Source organism: Paramisgurnus dabryanus, chromosome 24 (genome assembly GCF_030506205.2).
Source record: "Paramisgurnus dabryanus chromosome 24, PD_genome_1.1, whole genome shotgun sequence".
In the NCBI taxonomy this organism is placed as follows: domain Eukaryota; kingdom Metazoa; phylum Chordata; class Actinopteri; order Cypriniformes; family Cobitidae; genus Paramisgurnus; species Paramisgurnus dabryanus.
In genome coordinates, this window is record NC_133360.1 from 22251445 (window position 1) to 22270687 (window position 19243).

Genomic DNA, 19243 nt, shown 5'->3' on the forward strand with positions numbered 1-19243 from the left:
TACTATGTTCTTACCTCAAATTAGGCTAATTAATACAACCTATCTTTATTCAATCCATGCACTTAATCTTTGTACAGCGCGTCGTGAATGTGTTAGCATTTAGCCTAGCCCCATTCATTCCTTAGGATCCAAACAGGGATGAATTTACAAGCCACCCATCTTCCATGTTTTCTGTATTTAAAGACTGTTACATGAGGAGTTACACGAGTAAGTATGGTGGCACAAAATAAATTGTGGTGGTTTTTTTTAAACAGATAAAAATGAGAACTATATTGTATGACGGAAGAGCACTTAGTTGCGCGCAAAGGTCAAAGTGCTCTTATGCCATACATTATAGTTCTCATTTTTTAAACGCTTAAAAAAATCGCCACATTTTATTTTGTGCCACAATTGTGCTCTTTCGCCAACATTTAACAAAATAATTACCCTCATACCACCCCAGAGGTACATGACTTCAATTCTTCAGTTTCTGAAGGTTTTTGTATAAAAAATATGTCACTTTATATACATCTAGAGGACCCAACATGAAAAGCACAGAAAGCAAAATTTTTTTTGGAGTTTGCTCTGCACAAGAACACCATTACTGCACGCCCACACGGGGCGTAAGCGTTGACGCTTCCCATTCACTTTTAATGGGTGACGTCAAGCGTTGGCAAACTGAATTGTGGATCCGTCGGCGCCGCGTCAGTGACGTTGCTCGCGGCAGAAGTTGAACATTTCTCAACTTTTCAAGCGGCAATGCATGCGTCAGCCAATCATATGGCCTTATACAAATAACCTAGGCAGAGCCAGCCAATTACGTTTATGGAAGACCGGAGCTTGTGTTGCGGCCCCAGTGATTGACTGTTGGCAACGCTTCAGACAAGCCTTCCGTTAAGACACGCTTACGCCCCGTGTGAATGTACGGTTAGCTAAATGTTTGCGAACTGATGAAACTAAGACTGAACTATTTGGAAAAAACACACAGTGCTACATCTGGCGTAGAAAGGGCATGGCACATCATGAAAACATCATCCCAACTGTAAAGTATTATGAAGGAAACATCATGATCTGGGCCTGGCCAGCTTGCAATCATTGAGGGGAAGATGAATTCCCAAGAATATCTGACAATTCTTCAGGATAATGTGAAAATGTCTGTACATCAACAGAAACTGTGTAGAAGTTGGGTGATGCAACAGGACAACGACCCAAAACACAGGAGCAAGTCCACAACAGAATGGCTTCAGCAAAACAAAATAGAGATGCTATGGATTGACTTGAAGAGGGCCACCACACATATGAGACATCCTAAGAATATGACAGAGCTCAAGCAGTTCTTCCAGGAAGAATGGGCTTAAATTTCTCCTCAATGATGTGCTGGTCTGATCTACAGCTACAGGAAGCGCCTGGTTGAGGTTATTGGGTCAACCAGTTATTAATTCTAAGGGTTCACTTACTTTTTTCACTGCCATTTTGAATATTGAAAGAGTCTAATCAATAATGACATGAAAGATCCAAATTTTTATGTAATTACTTTTAGGCACGTTAATTTGTCAATACCCTTAACTTGATGAAGATCAGATCTCATTTTATGACAAATTTATTCAGAAAACTATGAAATTCCAAATACTTTTATTTGATAATTTTTTCTTCCATTAATTAATCCATACTGTTTTACTCTTACGTCTATACTAAACAACTCTCTACTCTCACAATTTTTATATATATAAAAAAATAAATACAAATTGAAAAACTTTATTTAATAGCCGAGATGTCTTCAGAGCTTTAATTGTATTGACTATTATATTTTATTGACATTAAAAATAAATAAAAAAAAGTCTTATGTCTCTCCACCTACTGAAAATGCTAAATTGCCACAATGCAGAATAAAATAAACGAAATCGAATTGAATAGATGTGGGCAGCCTCTTGTGGTGTGGAGGGTGAGGCACAATACAGTTAGATGCGGTCCCGACACAGTTTGAAATATCAGAAGATAACAAGATATAGGAGCTTTAAGTTATTGTAATAAACTGACTTAAAAAAAACCGTTTTAAAGCAACGGAACGTGGGAGACACAATGTGACTTTTGGACATTGGGCGCGGCCTCTGACGTCACACTTGGATGTGAGCGGCGTTGGATGTCCATCAGAGGATGCAGCGAGCCCTCCCTAACTGCAAGGGGTTGTTGGACCTGCAGTACTGTTTTAAAGCCATTAGATGGGGATGTTGATCAGATAAGTGAGCTTTTTCAGAGATTGTTGAGAACTTTAATGTACCACACACTTTAAACTCTTAAATAAAACGATTGTCAGGCAGTATGCTGATGTATTTTTCTGTGTGTGTGTGTGTGTGTGTGTGTGTATATATATACTAGGATAGGTAAAGAGTAACTGATATTATAAGTTAAGTTAAATTATCTGCCTGTTTTATTACATCACAGTTTTATTATATAATGGATTTACCTATGTGTGTTGAGTATGTAAGATGTGTGTGTGTATCAGGGTGGATCAATGCACGCACACACGGGCGGGCGCGCGTGCGCGCCCTGTCCGCGCATCCGCAGCGCGCGCTCTCTCTGTCTCTCAGCACCGGGCCGCTCGTGGATACGCGCGCGTTATAGACCGGAAAGCCTCCGCCGTCTCGTCTCGTGAATGCCGGGAGCAATGCCGCTGTGAGGGCGGATCGGATATCTCTCTCCTCCGCGTTATCTTCCGCACGGCCGGCCGGCGCTGGCGCGAGCGGCCTGTAAACACACAAGATGTCGACCCGAACGCCATTGCCCACCGTGAACGAGCGCGACGCCGAGCATGTAAGTGCACGACACAATGTATGAGTATGCGTGAATGCACGAGCCGTTTGTGTTTATTTGTCGTGTCGATTTAAAGGCATACCGAAAGTTGAACGGGTCGTATGATGATGATGATGATCAGACACATTCAGTATTATCAGACTCACGTGTAACTGCATTGTCATTGTGTATAACTGAGTCAGTATAGGTTTTATATGACTGATACGTCCACAGCAGGGTGGGGGATATAATTAAATGGTTTTAGTTTACACAATATTAAGTATTGTTTTAGCGGACACATCAGGATGATATCACATCTATTAAAAGAATAACGTTAGTTAAAACATTCATTCATTATTTACAAAAGGAGATGTTTTAGGGATATAATAATTATTTATACTACATTGAGCAGTGATAATAATCAATAATATAGAGTAAGATTTATTGATGATTGTTCATCAACAGTAAATAATCTGAATGGGAGTTGAAAGTTTACTAGTAAATTTTAAAACTAATATTAAAGCAAAAGGGTTTTTGTGGAGAATTAAGCCTTTTTAATAGATGAAATGCACAGGCACCTTTATTACTGGATGAATTTATCATTGTGATGAATGGGAAATGTTTTGTATAGTCAGTTATTGAGAGAGAGAGAGAGAGAGAGAGAGAGAGAGAGAGAGAGAGTGTGCAAGAATTTGTGTACTGCTGGGTTAATGCAGATCTCTGACAATATTAGATTATGTAAAGGATTCCTTCACTTGTGTTGAATGCAGTAAAACAGATGATCTGTATCTGAATCTTTACATTCACAGTGGATTGTTGTTTCAATCATATAATTACAGACACAGACAGAAATGCATCCATGTGTGGCTCATGTTTATACTGAATGAATAGATAAGACATGTTTCTGTCTGTTAGATGCAAGCACATGCCCTACAATTTTACTATGTCTTTTGTATAGTTGTATTTTTTAGTGGTGTCTATAAGATCCATTTCATGTTTAAATCTGTGCCTCCTCACTGCTCTGCAGATTATCTAAAAAAAAAAAATCAATGCAGAAAAGGCTAAAACACAGCACATGACATCTTGGCCTGACTGTAAGATAGCAGGCTAATGGGTTGAAGTCATGCTAAGCTAGGCTATTGAATGATAAGCTTGCCTAGGGTACCCTAACAAAAATCATTTTTTTTCCCACTTCTCAACCATTTAAGTTTTATCACTACCATGCTCACCTGTTAAAGCATTCCCCTGCATTATGACACATGCAGTATTTAGCTAGACAACTTTTTAGTTGTAAGTGCTGCTTTGCAAAATGCATGCATGTTGTAAAACACTATATTTGTGACAGAAGTTTCTTTATTTTTGAGAAATATTTTCCTGTAAGCCCATGAAGAATGTTATCGCTCACGCTCATGTTATGAATTCCGACGCAGGATATAACAACAGAGGACAAGTGAAATCATGAGACTCTGTCTGTTTTTATTGTGCTTTTGAGTGCAGTCAGCCTAATACAGTATGTAGAGAAGAGGAGTGTGTTGTAAAGCAGTGTTTACTGCAGTGTGTCCTAACAGAGGTCAAAGAGGTTTTAGATATCAGTGCAGTGCTCTCCGTTCAAATCAATACAGCTGTCTACCACACACCATCCTCAGACTCTGCTGTCTCACTCTCTCTCACTGCTGTCTCACTCTCCCGGCACTGTCTCACTCCCTCTCTCTGTACTGTCTCACCTTCTCTATCTTTCTCTCTCTCTCTCGCTTACTGTGTTTCTCTTGCTATTGTCTCACTCTCTCAATCTCTCACTGCTGTCTCACTCTCTCACCGACATCTCACTCGCTGCTGTATTGCTCTCTTGGTACTTTCTCACTTTCTCTCGCTGCCATCTCACTCTCCCCACTATTTTACTCTCTCTATACTGTATTGCTCTCACTATTATCTCACTCTTTCACAGCTGTCTCTCACTGCTGTATTGCTCCCTTGGTACTGTCTCACTTTCTCTCGCTGGCATCTCACTATCCCCCGACTATCTCACTTTCTCAAGACTGTATTGCTCATACTATTATCTCACTCTTTCACAGCTGTCTCTCACTGCTGTATTGCTCTCTTGGTACTGTACTGTCTCACTTTCTCTTGCTGCCATCTCACTCTCTCCCCACTATCTCACTTTCTCAATACTGTATTGCTATCACTATTATCTCACTCTCTCACAGCTTTCTCTCACTGCTGTATTGCTCTCTTGGTACTGTCTCACTTTCTCTTGCTGCCATCTCACTCTCTCCCCACTATCTCACTCCCTCAATACTGTATTGCTCTCAAAATTATCTCACTCTCTCGCTGTGGTCTTACTCTCTTACCACAGTCTCTCTCGCTCTCTCACTCACTGCTGTATTGCTCTCTTGGTACTGTACTGTCTCACTTTCTCTTGCTGCCATCTCACTCTCTCCCCACTATCTCACTTTCTCAATACTGTATTGCTCTCACTATTATCTCACTCTCTCACCACTGTCTCTCACCGCTGTATTGCTCTCTTGATACTGTCTCACTTTCTCTCGCTGCCATCTCACTCTTTCCCCACTATCTCACTTTCTCAATACTGTATTGCTCTCAATATTATCTCACTCTCTCGCTGCGATCTTACTCTCTTACCACAGTCTCTCTCGCTCTCTCACTCACTGCTGTATTGCTCTCTTGGAACTGTACTGTCTCACTTTCTCTTGCTGCCATCTCACTCTCTCACCACTATCTCACTCTCTCAATACTGTATTGCTCTCCCTATTATCTCACTCTCTCACAGCTGTCTCTCACTGCTGTATTGCTCTCTTGGTACTGTCTCAATTTCTCTCGCTGCCATCTTACTCTCCCCCCACTTTCTCAATACTGTATTGCTCTCACCATTATCTCACTCTCTCACAGCTGTCTCTCACTGCTGTATTGCTCTCTTGGTACTGTCTCACTTTCTCTCGCTGGCATCTCACTCTCCCCCCACTATCTCACTCTCTCAATACTGTATTGCTCTCACTATTATCTCACTCTCTCACTGCGGTCTTACTCTCTTACCACAGGCTCTCGCTCTCTCACTCACTGCTGTATTGCTCTCTTGGAACTGTACTGTCTCACTTTCTCTTGCTGCCATCTCAAAGCTGTCTCTCGCTACTTTCTTGCTCTCTCACTGTTGTCTCACTTTTTCTTGGTGCTATCTCAGTCTCTAAATGCCGTATTGCGCTCGTTATTGTTTTACTCTCTCTTTACCACTGTCTCACTCTCTCGACATTGTCTTTCTATCACTGCTGTCTCACTCTCCCGGCACTAGGGGTGTCACGATTCTCCAAATCCTCGATTCAATTACATTTTTGATTCTAAAGTCGTGATTCGATTCTATTCTCGGTTTTTAATTTATTTTTTTTGAAAGACAAAAAATTATATGTTATTATTATTATTATTATTATTATTATTATTATTATTATTATAGTTTCACATTAAAATGCACATCTCGTGCTTTTCCTCACATGGGGGTTTGTGGGCATTACTTTACGCGAGAGAGCTTGAAGAGAGAGGATTCTTTCTTGCACGCACATGGACTTAATGCGCGCGTCTTGGACGACTCCTAGCATCTGAAATGAAACCGGTGCGTCATAAGCAGCTGCGCTCTCTCTCTCTCTCTCTCTCTCTCTCTCTCTCTCTCTCTCTCTCTCACTGCCATATTACTCTCTTGGTACTGTCTCACTTTTTCTCACTGCCATCTCACTCTTTCAATACTATATTGCACTCACTCATTCACTCACTGCTGTCTCACTCACTCACTCACTCACTCACTCCCTACTCACTGCTGTCTCGCTCGCCCACTGCTGTCTCGCTCGCCCACTGCTGTCTCGCTCGCCCGCTCGCCCACTGCTGTCTCGCTCGCCCACTGCTGTCTCGCTCGCCCGCTCGCCCGCTCGCCCACTGCTGTCTCGCTCGCCCACTGCTGTCTCGCTCGCCCGCTCGCCCACTGCTGTCTCGCACGCCCGCTCGCCCACTGCTGTCTCGCTCGCACACTGCTGTCTCGCTCGCCCGCTCGCTCACTGCTGTCAGCCCTGCGAGCTATTGTCCTACTCTCTCTCACTGCTGTCTCACTCTCTCACTGACACATTTCTCTCTTACTGCCGTATTGCTTTCTTGGTACTGTCTCACTTTTTCTCGCTGCCATCTCACTCTCTCATTACTGTTTTTATCCCACTATTGTCTCACTCTCTCAAAACTGTCTCTTGCTGCTATACTGCACCCTCACTGCTGTCTCACTTTTTCTCGCGGCTCTCTTGCTATATCGCCGCTATCTCAGTCTCTACATGTTGTATTGCGCTCGTTATTGTCTCATTCTCTCTAGCTGCTGTCTTTTTTTCTCTTGCTGCTATCTCACTCTGTTATCGTACTCTTTCACCACTCTCTCACTTTCTCAATGGTGTGTTGCTTTCACTTTTGTCTCACTCTCTTACTGCTGTCCCTTTTACCACTGTCTCTCACTGCTATATTGTTCTCTCACTGCTATCTCATTCTTTCAATTCTGTTGCGCTTTCTCACTGCGGTTTCTACTCTAGGTGCTGTCTCACTTTCTCTTGCTTCTTTCTAACTGCTGCCTTGCTCTCCCAGTGCTTTTTTATTTTCTCAATGCTCTCCCACTCTCTCATTGCTGCCTCACTCACTCACTCTCAATGCTGTCTAACCTTTTCTTGTCTTACTCTCAAAGCTGTCTTACTCTCCCTGCACAACATAGAAATCAGAATTATACAGACTTATACAGACTCTCCCAATCATTGAAGAATAGTGTTTTTATCTTTGTGTGTGGAACAAAGCAAAATAGTATTTTTTCCTTTGTCATCGTTTTCAAAGCTCATTGTGATCAGTTGTACAATAATGGCATTTGCTGTCCTTTACGTCAGACCTGATTACTGAGACAGCCTTTTAAAACGTGCCTGTTGGGGATGACCAGTTAGCACCATACACTAAGGCAAATGTAAAGGGCATGCAGAAGTCTTTTTTTCTTCTTCTTTCCAAAATGTTTGGTCGCCAATGTACCTATGTTAAAAGAACATATTATTCCTCTTCATTTTTACAGTTTCTTTTTCAGCAAAGATAAACATGATATGCGTTACACAGTATATTGTTTAGTGTGTACTAAATAAGCTACTATATGTACATTCTCCTTCATCTACCGGTGTAATATTAAGTTTTAGATTTATTCAGTTATCCTCTTGAAATGAATATTTTGCATGAATTTTGTCCAGTTTCATCTCAATTAAATAAACACAATTTAAGTTTATTTTTCTACAATAACAACATGCTGAATGTTGTACATTTACCGTTACAGTTTCATTGTAATGTTTGTTCTGTTATAGTCTGGCATTGAAGTAGGATGCTGAAGTAAAAGCATAAGCAGCAATAACAAAACACATGTAAGTTTAAGTGTTTTAAAAAAAAAGTTGCTAGTCAGCGAAAGTATTTTTTATGATTATCACAAAAGTTTAATGCCTACAGAAAATGTTCTTCTTTAAATATAAAAACATACAACATATCAAATGAAAAAACAGACCCTCTGCTTTCAAAAAAGTTTCATCCTACCTTCATTTGTTCTCTTTTATCACTTATCAGATATGGGTAGTTTTTTCAAAAAAAAAAAAATTCTGCAAAAAGCTGAGATAATTGCATTTTTGTGAAGGAGTTTTGTTAGAGATCAGATTCAGAGCGATGATCAGAACGTACACACAGTTTTTACTGTTTGGCCGCAGTGGATGCTTCAGTGTTTTAGTAGTTGTGTAAGAGCGCCATCTGGTGGATAATAGCGGAAATATGGATTGCCGTAAAAATCGTCATTGGCAGGAACGCTTTTTTTCTTACGTTTTCTCTTCTTTTCCATTGACGAGATTACTCATCAATGGTGGGGAGAGAGTTCAGAGAGTGTGCAGGCACTCATCTGAGGTCCTTTATTTATAAAATAGTTGCAAAGCACATTAGAAGTTGGTGTGTGTGCATGTGTGTGTCTACAGAGATCCAGGCTGTGTGTTGATTGTCATGCTAATACAGGTATGCTAGCCCATAATGCTGCTGTTTATGGACTTATTCTCTTTAAGACTATGTTTACCCAATAATGATGTGGGAAATACCTTTTAAATTTTTACTTGGCTTTTTTAATTTATTTATTATTTCCAATACACACAACAACGTTGTCAAAAAGATTCGCATTTACAATGATTCGTGACCACGATAACAAACTCTGTATTATGCATAGAGGCCAGTGGATGGCAATGTTACTGTGTAAAGAAACACTCCAGGCATTTCCTCACACACATAAATGGCAATAATCAAGCCGGCAAGAACCATCATGACATTTTGTTTAGATAGACGACAAGGTAGTTGTTGTTTTGGTTAGGGCTACACCATAAATCGCATGTGATCGTCGTGCGCATCTCGTCACAAAGTCGTAGGTAACTGACAATCTGGACAATTTCGCATTAATTATTGCAGACGTATTGCCTTCGATAATGTATGCGATATGGCCCAGCTTGAAAGTGAACTACGGCTTTGTGTAGTAAATGCCGTTCCATATGAAAGCAGGTGATGGCGATTTACTACTAATCAAGAAACCGGCTTTACTGACGAGATGTGCAAAGACAATCACATGCGATATATCATGCAGTCCTATTTTGGTGTTTTTAAGAGTATTACATTGTTAGGGCTGTAAGGATTAATCGCGTGTCCAATTAAAAATGCCTGTCTGAAATCTATTTTGAATCGCAAGGCTGCGATTCTGTGTTTCATGCACAGCTTGTGCGTGTACTACGGCATTTGGTCAGTAGGAAGTCCTTATCAATCAAAATATTCTTTATTATCATGAAAGTACCTGAAACAATCTGAAGACCAGCGATATAAGTATAGACTTTTCCTGGAATAGCGTTTGTAATGCTACTTTTTCTGTGGCACAAAGGGAGTTTCTGCACGAGAGCGCCCCCTGGCTTTTGGATGTGCCGGGATTTCACCTTAATTCATTCAAATTCATTCATTGAGAAAACGCGCATTTGCATGATTAATCATTACAGCCCTAACATTGATTGCTATGTGCTTTGAGAACTGTCTATGATGTTCTGGGTGGTTACTAGGGTATTCTGAGCTTCTTACTGTCCCATCTCATTCTCAATGAAAGAGTTTGTACACTGTCTCTACTGCTTGCTTTATGTTGTATAAAGCATTTTAAGGGTGTTTTGTGTGATTGCTTCATGACCCAGTCACCACCAAAGTCTTTGATATCCTTATCCCTACTATAGACTTTTCATGATTCAAGTAAATGTTAGGCTGTTCTCAGTGGATGCTGCGGAAAGTTGTTTACTGTCTGAAGTCAAAAGTACTCCGAAGAGAAAAAGCTTAGAAAGTATGAGTACTTTAGCATACATTTCCTTAACTTAAACCACACAATTTGAAGTATCATCCAAGTTACTAAACTTCTCTCCACACACCCCATCAACTGCCCCTCGACCCAATTCCCTCCCATCTCTTACAGGCCATTTCAGACACACTCGCACCAACACTCATCAACACCTCCCCACTTACCGGCTCATTTACATCTACTTTTAAACAGGCTCTGGTCACTCCACTGCTTAAAAAAGGCACACGTAACCTCTCTCACAGACTGTTATAGACCTCTCTCACTCCTTCCGTTCATTGCAAAAACACTTGAAAGAGCTGTTTTCAATCAGGTATCTTCCTTTCTATCACTGAACAACCTACCAGACGACAAGCAGTAAGGCCAAAACTGAAACAGCACTGCTGTCGGTCATGGAATCCAAATCCTCGGTTCTGATTCTGCTAGACCTGTCGGCAGCCTTTGGCACGTCAACCAACAGATCCTACTAGTCACCCTATCACCAATAGGGATCACAGGTTTTTCTCTTCGATGGTTCAAATTCTTACCTCTCTTTCAGGGTGTTGTGGAGGGGCACACTGTCCACAGCTCACCAGATGGTCACTGGGGTCCCCCAGGGATCAGTGCTCGGTCCACTCCTTTTCTCCATCTATACAACATCCTTAGGACCTATCATAAAAGCACATTGCTTCTCCTACCACTGCTATGCTGATGACACCCAGATCTTGTTCTCATTTCACCCTGACGATCCCACCATGGCAGCACACATTAACGCCTGCTTAGCAGACATCTTGGCTTGGTTGAAGAAACACCACCTCCAGCTGAACCTAGGGAAAACTGAGCTGCTTGTATTTCTGGCACAACCTATCCATTCAACTTGGCATGGGCTCATGTAACGCCACTCTTTATCTCTGTCTACTGGCTACTGATTGAAGAGCGTGTCAGGTATAAATCACTACTGTTTACCTACAGAATATTCATTGGCACTGCACTGGCACTGCACAGCAAATGATCGGGGCCTTGTCATACCATCACAAAAGGGCACTAAATCACATTCCCACTAATTTTTCTTCACTACTCCCTGCTGGTGGAATAATCTTCCTTTAGGAGTATCTATATTAAAAACTTATAACTTGGTATAAGCACTTCTTGTATTATTGCCTCCCTATGACAGATCGCTTTATTGTTCCCTAACCTTTTTAAGTCGCTTTGGAAAAAGTGTCTACTAAATGTAATTCCATGACGGAGGGAATACTTACATACAGTTTAATACTTAATAGTATAAGGTTTTAAATTCAGTGTAAAGGCTTTGTTCAAGTCATCAACCATAGGTATAAGCATGGTTAGTTTAGTAAAATACCGTTTTTGAATCCATTATGTCTGTATTTTAGATCTCAGAAAGTGCAAGATTTGCTCTTTGGCAGTGTTCAGTATCATGTTGTGCATGGATCATTTGATACCTCCCTGAATCATCAGTTACTCTGAATGTTGATGATCAGGACCTGCATTTGGGTTTCTGCCAATCTGACAAAATATAATGTGCATCCACATTTCATTTTTTGAGGATTAACAAAATAAATTGCCAGCCAAACAAACACCCTATAATCTTTACTCATCGTCATGCCATCCCCATTAACACAAATGTAGACATCTGGCATGGCATAAGGGGGTTAGATGATTAGCGAAACTTTGGGTGAAATATTTCTTTAAGTAGTAGTAACTAGTTTGAATAAAGCTGTCTGTCCAAATGCCGGTGTACGGATCCAGCCAAATGTAATTGAAATGTTGATGTTTGCTGAACAAGAGCAGAGGAACAACATCAGCTCTCCGAAGGCTGTGATTTTATTATTGAAGTTATTTTGGTATACACTGGAGTAGTTTAAGCTGTCCATGACAAAGCCTTTACTGTGTCAGAACTTACTAGTTGTCTTTAATCTGTCTACGAAACCGGAACAAGATATAAGTAATATCTCAGGAGTGCGTAGAATGTGTCTGTGAAGTTTCAGCTTACAAAACCGCACAGATCATTTGTTATAGCATGTCCAAAAATGCCCCTGTTCATTCTCACCTGATGTGTTTGATGTAGCTTCAACATGTTGGGTCCTATATGTAGAGATAAAGTAAATGGCATATTTTATACAAATCTTCTCAGGAAACACACATACTGATATAATGTTTACTCTGTAAGTCACAGTAAATCTGTGCATATCCACGGTTTTCTGGTTTGTTTGTCCAGTTATGTGAATTTGGGGTGTGACCATTATGTTTAAGTAATGTCAGATGAGGTAATCTGATCTGTAACAAACACAGTTAGCATTTTATGTCATTCAGTTATGAATGAATATATGCTGATAAAACATATGTGACTCATATCAGTCATAAGTCGCACAGGTATATTTGTAGAAAAAGCCAACAATACAAATGGATGGGTCAAAATTATAGATTTTTTATAAAGGTCATGTTCCAGGAAGGAAGACATTTAGTAAATTTCCTACTGTAAATGTATTAAAACGTTATTTATTTTATTTTTCTTAAAATTGCAAAAAACCGATTTGCCACAAACTTCAGTGTTGCTACCCGCTCTTTGGGGATCTCCCAATCAAGTTGGTTTTTATGTAATAACGTACAATTTCCCTATTCAGTCCACAAGGTCATTACAGCGGTAAGCCAGTAGAGTGCTAAAACAAACCTTTTCATTACTAATATGCGTTACTTATAGGATTATACATTTGTACTTTAAAGGGGCCATGGCATGAAAATCTGACTTTTTGCATGTTTAAGTGCTATGATTGGGTGCTTCTATCAACCTAGAAAATGTGAAAAAGATCAAGTTTTGGTAAACCATTCTCTACAAGCACATAAAAAATAGGTAGTTGAAATTTGGCTCTCTTTATGATGTCATAAGGAGCTCTTATTATAATAATACCACCCCTTAATCTGCACTATCCAACCACAGCACTGCCATTTAGCGCAGAGAAGAAAGAGAGAGAGAAAATAATTCACAGCACAATTGAGTTTCAATTACAACAAACCACCACCATCATTGTGATAAGTGTTTGCACTTCATCTGCTCATCTGCATTAAAGGACACACCCAAAAACGGCACAGTTTTGCACACAAGTGGCAATTTTAACATGTTATAATAAATTATCTATTTGGTATTTTGAGCTAGAACTTAACAAACGTACTCTGGGGACACCAAAGATTTATTTGACATTTAAAAAAAGTCTTGTGAAATGTCCCCTTTAAATGCAATTTAAATTTTTTTGCACTCTCAAATTCCAGATTTACAAATAGTTGGATCTCAGCCAAATATTTTCTTTCCTAATAAAAACCTAAACATAAATCAATGGGAAGCATATTTATTTAGCTTTCAAATGAAATAAATCTAAAAAAAATATCCTTACGACATCGTTTTCAGAGTCATCTATATATGAGGAGCTCAGATGCAAAAGTCTTTAAAGGTCACCTCTGTCAAAAATGAGATAAGGATATTATCTGAATAAGCTCTACACGTATTATACATTTATCAAATACTTTCACTTCAAATGAGCTTAATGCCGGCCTCAGGCCATTCAGAAATACCGCTTGGTTGGCAGAATCCATCAGGTGAAACAAACATGCGTTTTGCATCTGAGCTCTTATTTAGATGTTTGAATTATTACGTTTTAAAAATTAATAGTAGAGCCCGACCGATATATCGGCAGGCTGGTATTATCGCCGATATTAGGCATTTTCCAAACTATCGGTATCGGCATTCATAATGGCCGATAAATGAATATAAAAAAAAACTGACGAAACCATGTCATGAGTGTTGCTGTTGTATAGTTGTCCACCAGAGGGCAATCTACAATCTCCCTGTTGCCAACACTCGTGTATAACGTGTCGGGCAAAGAAAACAAAGGTTAAGTGAGTTCATGGTGAGTTGGTCATGAGACAATAAAAGAAACAAGTTTCTTTTTAAAGTTTCTGAAATAAGAAAAATATCGACCGATATATCGGAATATCGGATTTTAAAACCAACAAACATTTGTATCGGCCTTCAAAATCCTTTATCGGTCGGGCTCTAAAATTGAGTTGCCTTAGTGTAAAAGTATCATTAGTATTATCATATAAAACATGCTCTTAAACTTTGGTTAATCGCGCCCTTGCCTACTTGCAGATGTGGGCCTAAGTGTGGTTCACTGCGGCTCAGGGGCGGAGCGCGCAAAGTGATTGAAAATCGCGCCAGAGCTTGGTTTAAAAGGAGAGACGTCAATTGTGTGACCACTCACCTTCATCTGCCTTCATAAAAACGTTCTGATGCCTGCAGCAGGGTTACGTGTATGTCTGAGCTGCATCTGCGACACAGATCAACTAAGCAATATGATAGGCATGTGAGAGGGCTGTGTGTCATCGTGCACCAATCACACAGATTTAACATTACAATGGGTTCCAATGTTAAGAGAGCGTTCAAAACAATCGCATCCTAATGACGAAAGTGCGCCTGGGCTCGGACCGATAAAAGTACAGTGTGAGTGCATGCTTCTGGGGGATTAGGGAGGGCGGACAATAGCGCTGGGGCACGGTTTGGATGGGGTGTGTGCGCCCTTTGTACATGAAAAGATGAATTAGTTGAATCGCGTGCAAAATGACCGTGAATCCCATTTAAACTTGTGTACGTGGATATGAATACAACCCGTCTGTGGCAATCGCATGGACCGCAGCGCCACCTAATGTGTGGTTTGATTTTCATCATTTGCGATGTTCCTAGTGTGATTTTGCAAAATGGTAGTGATATTTCTATTTATATCCTCATGAGTTTATGACATTATGTCCACAGTGTGTATCAGATTTCTACAGGCTCAGGTAAATGATGCTTCATCACTTCAGTGCTCTCTGTGTTTATGATGGATTCTTCTGGAAGTGCTCTGTGTGGTTTCAGTCTGAAGGTCTCTCATTTCAGATCTTGTAGCTTCTGGAATGGACCACTGCGTTTACACTGCAGACATACTAAAATCACAGTTTTTTACACTATGTTGTTTATAGTTTCAGGCAGGGTGCATGAGTTTTGAGAAACACTTTGGAGTCGGGCTGAGTACCAAAACACACTTGTAGCCAATCAGCAGTAAGGGGCGTGTCTACTAACCGACATCATTGCCTGGGTTGCGTATGTGTGGGGCGGGTCTATCAAAAGAAGGTCCAGATTCTTTGGGGTGGGGCGTGTTTGTTTGGGTGATTTCAAATGTCAACATTGGCTTTCAGAGATCATGCACCCCGCCTTTAAGGTTTTTCTCCTATTAATCTTCTTAACACGCTCTTTTTGCTAAAAATAGTTTTTCACATTGTATAACTGATGTCTTTGCTGAAGTGCATGGGCCCGTGATGCGGTTAAACCAACCACATTTACAAACATCTGCCTGTTTACAATGAAATCACTCATTTAATCTCGATCAATAATCAGTTTTACTTGATACAGAAGTCATGCTTGAGTTATGATTGTGCCGTGTCACTTTCATCTCTGTGGGTTTTAGACAGCACAAGACATTTTTATATCATCATCATCATCAACCAGTCGATGGGTTGTCTGAATAAAAGTCCTGTCTGTATAAAGTGTTTAGGGTGACATGCCCCATCAGACATGGGGGACCGGGCAGAAAATGTTTGAAAAATTCAATTTTTAACACTTGTGTTTCAGCACACGTCTGTCGATGGCTACGGCGACACACCAGCACCGCCCACAAAATCCTCGAGTCGACAGAGTCTCCCACGTTGCCGAAATTCAGTGGCATCTATCACAGACGAACAACCTCACGTCGGCAACTACAGACTGCTTAAAACCATCGGCAAGGGGAACTTTGCTAAAGTCAAACTGGCCCGTCATGTTTTAACAGGACGAGAGGTGAAGGGACTCTTTTATACAGTGGTGTTTGTTTTGTCATGTGGGTGATTTATATAATAAAAGTCATTTTTCTAATTTTTTAATTATTTTAATAATTTGTACTCCTTGTCATTGACCACAAGATGTTACAGACCATAACAATGTAATATTTTCTCTAAGTATGTCTTATATTGCTAAAAATATCTCTGCATTAAATATGAATAAATGAATGAATGTAGAAATATTCACACTTTCATTGTCTTTCAGGTGGCTGTGAAGATCATCGATAAAACACAACTGAATCCCACTAGTCTTCAGAAGGTGAGAAGCTGTTCTAAAGTATATTTATATGTTTAAAATTGTGTTTCATGAATTACACGCATAAACATAAGTGTGTGTCTCTAAACACTTTAACTTCAGATTTTCAGATTTTTATATTCCCACATTTCAGGTCGAAAATTTACTTACAGTGCCCGCCACTAAAATTATTAAAAACGAGAAAAAAGGCTGTGAAAAAATGTCTTTATTGTTTAACCTTTTGATCTTTTGCTCAAAATATTAACAAAAAAACCCCTGCTCTCACCGAAAAAAACAATTGCGAAGATTACATGCTGATTCATAACACTTCCAGATGACTTGAGTTTCTTAATTACTGCCCTGATGGTGAAAATGGCATTTTTAATGCTATTTTCTTATAGCCACTTCCCATTTTGTTAAGCTCAAAAACAACACAACTATGTTCTTTGGTCTTACCCATTGTGACGACTGACTAAGGCTGCATTTAAAATCTCTAAAATGCTGCCTTTGGTCAGAGCCGATTGTGTAGTTCACAGTGCTCCGACATATGGTGCAAACGCACTTCCGACGACCCGAGGTCCTTTGCCGATCTCACACCCCTCTCTCCACCTTGTACTTTTCTGTTGTCTTTTAATTACTGTGTATCAAATAAAGCAAAATGGCCCAAAAAATAACTTCGGTGGCAGCATTTAAAGGGATCAAGGCAAGTCTGAAAAATCTTTTGGTTTACTTCCTGTCTCCTGAGATACCTTCATCGTCTTGTTTCACAGTTCTATGTGTGGGAAATGTGATTGGTCGTGTCTGGTGGAGTTCATAATAAGTGTATATTTAGTCTAAATAATGGCGCTTTTCCATTGCATAGTCCCCCACGGTTTGGTTTAGTTTGGGTCGGGTTTGCTTACTTTTGGGAGCTTTTCCATTGGGTGCAGGACGTAGTACCCAATACTTTTTTTCGTACCACCTCGGTTGGGGTTCCAAGCAAACCGAGCTGATACCAAACGTGACGCGAAAACACAGTAGATCACTGATTGGTCTAAGAGAATGGTCACTACATCGTCTTCACTATAATGTAAAATATTAGCTTTACCTTTAGTGCTAGCTTGCGCTGTCTCGAGGAAACATGTTGTCATCTGTGCTCTGCTATAAGTTCCCAAACTCCCTATTAGCGATGAAAAACATCCACAGGTTGACAATCAGGAACATCATACCAGTTTTTTACAAACTTGCAGTTTGTGGCAGAACATTCACGATGAGCACGTCAGTATTATATGCTTAAATGCAAGTTCAATGCGGCTCAACGGAGTGTGTCAACTACGGACGCCACGGGTGTTAACAGAAACTGTTATGATAGAGAGAGGTTACGTTAGTGACAAACGCGATGTGCAAACATCTATATGTGGTGGCCAATTTTAATTTTGTGGCGGACTGATAAATAAATAAAATGAATGGGAATGTACAAGGACGCTCTCACTTGTATGATGTCACAGCAGTAGGCAGCACAAATATAAGGACACACCTATAATCCCTCCCACTGCAAAGTGATACCAAACTCGATGGAAAAGCTAACCATACTAAAGTGAGGTGAGCTGACCCGACCCAAACTAAACTAAACCGTGGGGTACTATGCAATGGAAAAGCGCCATAAATGTGACCCGTCACGGAAACCAGGGACTCAAGTCGGCAGCACAAGTTTCGAGAAAATGAGAAACAAAGTTTTTTTTGCGAAATTTGTGATTTTCGTTTTATTGCAGAATCTGTTAGTTGAGATCACGTAGAAGCCTCTCCATGTTTGAGATAGCAGTTTTTGTATATTTAAAAGCGTACAATTTGCGGTTAAAATAGGCTTGTTTTTCCGGAGATTCTAGCGTGCAGCTGGGGGCGTCATTGTCTGTGTGTATATTTACATACTGTATAAGCTTGTGTTTTCGCCTCCGCCCCCAAAGGGAACAGCGTGACTACTAAATAAGGATAGTTCGCCCAAAAATGAAAATAATGTAATTAATGACTCACCCTTATGTCGTTCTAAACTCGGAAGACCTCCGTTCATCTTCGGAACACAGTTTAAGATGTTTTATCGTTAGATTTAGTCCGAGAGCTTTCCCCTTCATTGAAAATCTATGTATGGTTTCCATGTCCAGAAAGTTAATAAAAACATCATCAAAGTAGTCCATGTGACATCAGTGGGTCAGTAAGATTGTGTTGATGCATCGAAAATACAGTTTGGTCTAAAAATAGCAGAATTACGACTTTATTCAGCATTGTCTTCTCTTCCGGCTCGAGCGTGAAGTCACGTAACTGTAGTGACGCGCTGCCCTGTTCCTCAGACATGTTTGCTAAGTTTTTTTTTTTTTTCAAACGTATAGCCTGCGTCTCCCCAGACTGTAAAGCTCGGGCGCACAAAACAAAAGAAAAATAAAAGAAGCTGGGGAGGAACAAATAACAGTCAGCCGCATCGTACGTCAGCCGCGTCACTGACTTTATGCGGCGCCGCAGTCGGATGACGTCAAAGTACCGCGAGAGCTCTTCAAAGAAATCTTACGGAGTAGTTTAATTTCAACTCGCTCCCGCGGTACTTTGACGTCATCTGTATGTCAGTTCTTGCAGCGCATATGAGTCCAAACACACAGAAGTTACACAGATATAGTTGTATTCTTCATATAATTGGCTACATGTTTTGTCTATCAATATTTTCCATGAAGTCATTGGCTGATGGAGGAACGAGCGAGCCATTGGTAACCTCTCTAAAGGATGTCACGTTTTCGACGGCGCTGTTTGGATGATCTATTATACTACTTCCCTATTTTAAATACAAACTTTGAAGGCGGGTTCATGTGTTTAACGGAGTGTAAGCTCATATACCCTTACATGTTACGATTTAAATAGTCTTCAGATTATATATTATATTGTATTACCAGACATTCATGCGAAATCGG

At 40.2% G+C, this 19243-nt stretch overlaps 1 protein-coding gene across 2 annotated transcripts in view; it reads left to right on the top strand.

Annotated features, from left to right (window-relative positions):
- Positions 1 to 2488: 2488 nt before the first annotated feature.
- The window catches only part of mark1 (MAP/microtubule affinity-regulating kinase 1), a 38791-nt gene continuing 22036 nt past the window's right edge, over positions 2489 to 19243 (top strand). For both annotated transcript variants that reach the window (XM_065259470.2, XM_065259471.2), the window contains exons 1-3: positions 2489 to 2790; positions 15831 to 16034; positions 16281 to 16334. In XM_065259470.2, coding sequence (XP_065115542.1) covers positions 2740 to 2790; positions 15831 to 16034; positions 16281 to 16334 — 309 coding nt within the window. In that variant the 5' untranslated portion in view covers positions 2489 to 2739. The remainder of the gene's footprint in view (positions 2791 to 15830; positions 16035 to 16280; positions 16335 to 19243) is intronic.